The sequence below is a fragment of the Molossus molossus genome, unplaced genomic scaffold, assembly GCF_014108415.1.
Source record: "Molossus molossus isolate mMolMol1 unplaced genomic scaffold, mMolMol1.p scaffold_m16_p_12, whole genome shotgun sequence".
Classification (NCBI taxonomy): Eukaryota; Metazoa; Chordata; class Mammalia; order Chiroptera; family Molossidae; genus Molossus; species Molossus molossus.
The window spans coordinates 28,042,489-28,046,572 of NW_023425347.1; the positions used below are offsets into that span (position 1 = coordinate 28,042,489).

Sequence of the window (4,084 nt, forward strand, 5' to 3'; positions counted from 1 at the left end):
TCAAAATAACAATAAACATGAGTGTCATGTTTAGAGCCATGGACATGGGACTTTGGGGGTAGAGGGCATGGAGGGATTAGCTTGCTCCAACAGGAATTTCACTAACTACCATTCACCAATAGAGATAAAATATATCAATGGAATAGCCTACATATTCTTTTCTGTGCTCACAAATGCATCTGAAAGATAATAAGATCAACAACCTTATGCAGAAAGATGGAAGAGAACTGTCTGGGACTGTTTTCATCTTTTTGTGCTCAAAAAACTTTAAACTGATGTGTTTTTCTGTTCTCTTGAAAAATTCCTTTGAAATTCCTTTGGATATCAGCAAGGAGGCCATCACCAAACAATCGTATGAAACCGCCCTATGATGTCCATATGGAACCGCCCTGTGATGTCCATTTAGAACCGCCCTGTGATGTCCATTTAGAACCTCCCTGTGATGTTTGTATGGAACCGCCCTGTGATGTCAGTATGGAACCTCCCTGTGAGGTCCGTATGGAACCGCCCTGTGAATTCCGTATGGAACCGCCCTGTGAAGTCCATATGGAACCGCCCTGTGATGTCCATTTAGAACCGCCCTGTGAAGTCCGTATGGAACCGCCCTGTGAATTCCGTATGGAACCGCCCTGTGATGTCCTTTTGGAACCGCCCTGTGATGTCCATTTAGAACCGCCCTGTGATGTCCGTATGGAACCGCCCTGTGAAGTCCGTATGGAATCGCCCTGTGATGTCCTTTTGGAACCGCCCTGTGATGTCCATTTAGACCAGCCTTGTGAAGTCCGTATGGAACCGACCTGTGATGTCTATTTGGAACTGCCCTGTTCCCTGTGATGTGAATTTAGAGCCGCCCTTGATGTCCATTTAGGACCACCCTGTGATCTCCATTTAAAACTGCCCTGTGATATTCATTTGGAACCGCCCTGGGATGTCAGTATGGAACCGCCCTGTGATGTCCATGTAGAACTGCCCTTTGATGTCCATTTAGAACCGCATTGTGATGTCCATATGGAACCACCCTGTGTAGTCCATATGGAACCGCCCTGTGATGACAATTTGGAACAGCCCTGGGTTGTCAATTTAGAACCGCCTTCGGATGTCCATTTAGAATCACCCTGTGATGTCCGTATGGAACCCCCCTGTGATGTCCGTATGGAACCCCCCTGTGATATCTATTTGGAACAGCCCTGTGATGTCCATATGAAACCGCCCTGTGATGTCCGTATGGAACCGCCCTGCGACGTTCGTATGGAACCGCCCTGCGATGTTCGTATGGAACCGCCCTGTGATGTCCATTTAGAACTGCCCTGTGATGTCCATTTAGAACCGCCCAGTGGTGTTCGTATGGAACCGCCCTGTGATGTCCATTTAGAACCCCCCTGTGATATCTATTTGGAACAGCCCTGTGATGTCCATATGAAACCGCCCTGTGATGTCTGTATGGAACCGCCCTGTGATGTCTATTTAGAACCGCCCTGTGATGTCCATTTAGAACGCCCCCTGTTATGTCCATTTAGAATGCCCCCTATGATGTTCGTATGGAACCGCCCTGGGATGTCTATTCAGAACCGCCCTGTGATGTCATTCCATGGCCAACGCTTGGTTGAGGGTCACCGTCTGATTCACGATGCAGAGCCCTCTTCCAATGACTTAGGATTATTATAATAACCCACAAATTATATTTATTGGGAGATGTCTGTAGTCTTTCTTGATGCCCCTGTGTTTAGCCAGATAGAAGATTTTACATTTGTTGGTGTTCATAGAGGTATTCCAATCCTTGTAAAGAATGTTTTTCTTGTTTAAAAAATTATATAAAGAAAAATAAGCTGAAGAGAATACTTTCAAAACATTTAAAAGTTTTAAACACCTACTCACCTTAAAAAAACAAACAAACAAAAAACAATAGGTCACAACCTGCTGATATCACCTTTCATTGATGTTGACACATTCTGGTTGTCAATTCTATTTCTGTTCACTTAACCATAGCCTCGCATTGCTACTTACAGAACTTAGCTTGGAAATTTGGCTTTGTTCATACTGCAGTGACTGGAAAGCCACATTTTTATGATAAATAAAAGTGCCGTTGGAACTGCCTCACCTTTTTCGAACTGATCTTGAGTTGCTTTTATGATGACGAACATATGACACTTGTATCTGGGACTAACCGTGGGTGAAGTGTACAGAGACTAGCAGCCAGACTATTTAATAAAAACCACCATTTCTGCGTTTGAATTCATCCTGATACATAAGTATTTGTTTTTTCTTTTTGCTAAATCTCCATCTCTCAACTCTGATGTTCTCTAGGGCAGCTGAGCAATCAATTTGATCTTCAATCAATAAATGCTGATTGCAAAAAAGAATGAAGCAAACAAAACCTGAATTCTTTTAGAGTCAAAGAAGGCCACGTTAGTGACCATTTCGTGCTGCCCCTTCAGTTTGCAATTGCTTTAATTGGTTCAAAAGGATTTATATCACAACAACAAAAAAACAACAAGGGGCCTTGCCTAGGGCAGAGGCAGAGGGTGGCTCTAATTTCGTACAAGGAAATTGTTGTAAAACAAACAACTGCAATTTAGAATCTGAAGTGTTTTAAAGGAGACAAGGGAGAAGGGGAATTGATCAGCTCGGCTTGGGCGTTAGTGAGTGTGTAAGAGCCGGTATTGTGTGACAACAGTTAACCATTAGGTCCTAGTCAAGCAGGAAGATAAAAGGTGAGGAAGAGGGGCGGCTTGAGAAAGGCACAGAAGCAAGGCAGAGCCTAACTATTCGGGAGGAACAAGTAGAGGGAGGACAGGTTCAGACATTGACGAGGAGGATAAGGCGGTCAACAGGCACCGCACCCTGAAGGATGCCCTATTCTGGCTTTATTTTCTAGACTCCAGGCAGGGAATCTTGTTAAGCAGTAATTGACAATATCCAGGCAAAATACAATGAAAACTTGACTTAAGACAGTGGAATTCAGTGGGAGTCACTTTGAATTTCAAGAGTCTCAGAAACATTCGATTATAGAGGTTTAAAAGGGAATACAAATTTTGAGTCTAAAGGGTGGGGGCCATACCTACAGGTGCGGATTCCTATTCAGCAGAGTTGGAAGTTGAAGCAGTGAAGACAAGTGTGAGCACTTAGAAATAAAGTGGTCCACAGAGCAGCATCAGTCTCACCTGGCAACTCGTTCGAAATGCAGAGTCTCAGGCCTCGCCTATGACCTACTGATTCAGAATCTGCTTTTGCCTTAGATTTGCAGGTGATGTCTATGCATGTCAAGGTTTAAATGCCTGCTTCACACATTAAACTCCACCAGGATCCTCCGTGGAAGATAACTGGGAGGACCTGGATATACCCAACTGAAGTACCCCTGTATTACTAAAACAGTGCAGGCACACCTCATCTTATTGTGTGTTGCTTTGTTGAGCTTCACAGGTGTTGTGAGGATTTTTTTTTTCTTCTTCAAATTGAAGGCAATACCCACCACCAGCAAAAAGATCACAACTACTTTTATTGCAATACTCACTTTATCACAGTGGTCTGGAACTGAACCAGAAATATCTCAGAGGCACGCCTGTAATTTAAACCCTGGTTGCACATTGAAAGAACTTTCATAACTTCAAACATATACTGAAGTGCAGACTTTGCTCCTAGATATTCTGATTTATATGTTCTGGGGTGAGGCCCAGACACTCCCCAGGTGATTCTAATGTATAGATATGGAAGAGAATCATTGTGCTCAGAAGTCTTAAAGGGATGCAGAACTCTAAATCCAATCACATATAATAGGATGCTTCATCATGAGAGAATAATGCTGCCATGTATTAATAATAGAAGCCTTAGCTGTTCTTCAGCAGGATGGTGTGCAGGTAACTTCTAGGAGGTGTCATTGATGACAAAAGATGGCATATTCCTTAGGGAACCTATGAGTTCTTATTAAGCTCTTAACTTGTAAGAGTTTCAATTGATTAACTTAGAAAACTTACACAAACATTTTTTTTTTTTTTTTTTTTTGGTACATGCCCCTAGCAGAAACCGAACCCAGGACTCTCTGGTCTGCAGGCCAACGCTCCAACCACTGAGCCAAACCGGCCAGGGC

General features: G+C 43.3%; 1 protein-coding gene across 1 annotated transcript; it reads left to right on the plus strand.

The window, feature by feature from the left end:
• The first annotated feature begins 354 nt into the window (after positions 1-354).
• Positions 355-834, plus strand: LOC118626251 (cornifin alpha-like). The gene has a single exon (XM_036255644.1). It carries the CDS (start codon positions 355-357, stop codon positions 832-834), a length of 480 nt encoding a protein of 159 aa, XP_036111537.1.
• The last annotated feature ends 3,250 nt before the right edge of the window (positions 835-4,084 follow it).

What these genes read in the sequence shown, in the direction of transcription:
- LOC118626251 (XM_036255644.1), top strand. Translation starts at nt 355, where the DNA reads ATGAAACCGCCCTATGATGTCCATATGGAACCGCCCTGTGATGTCCAT.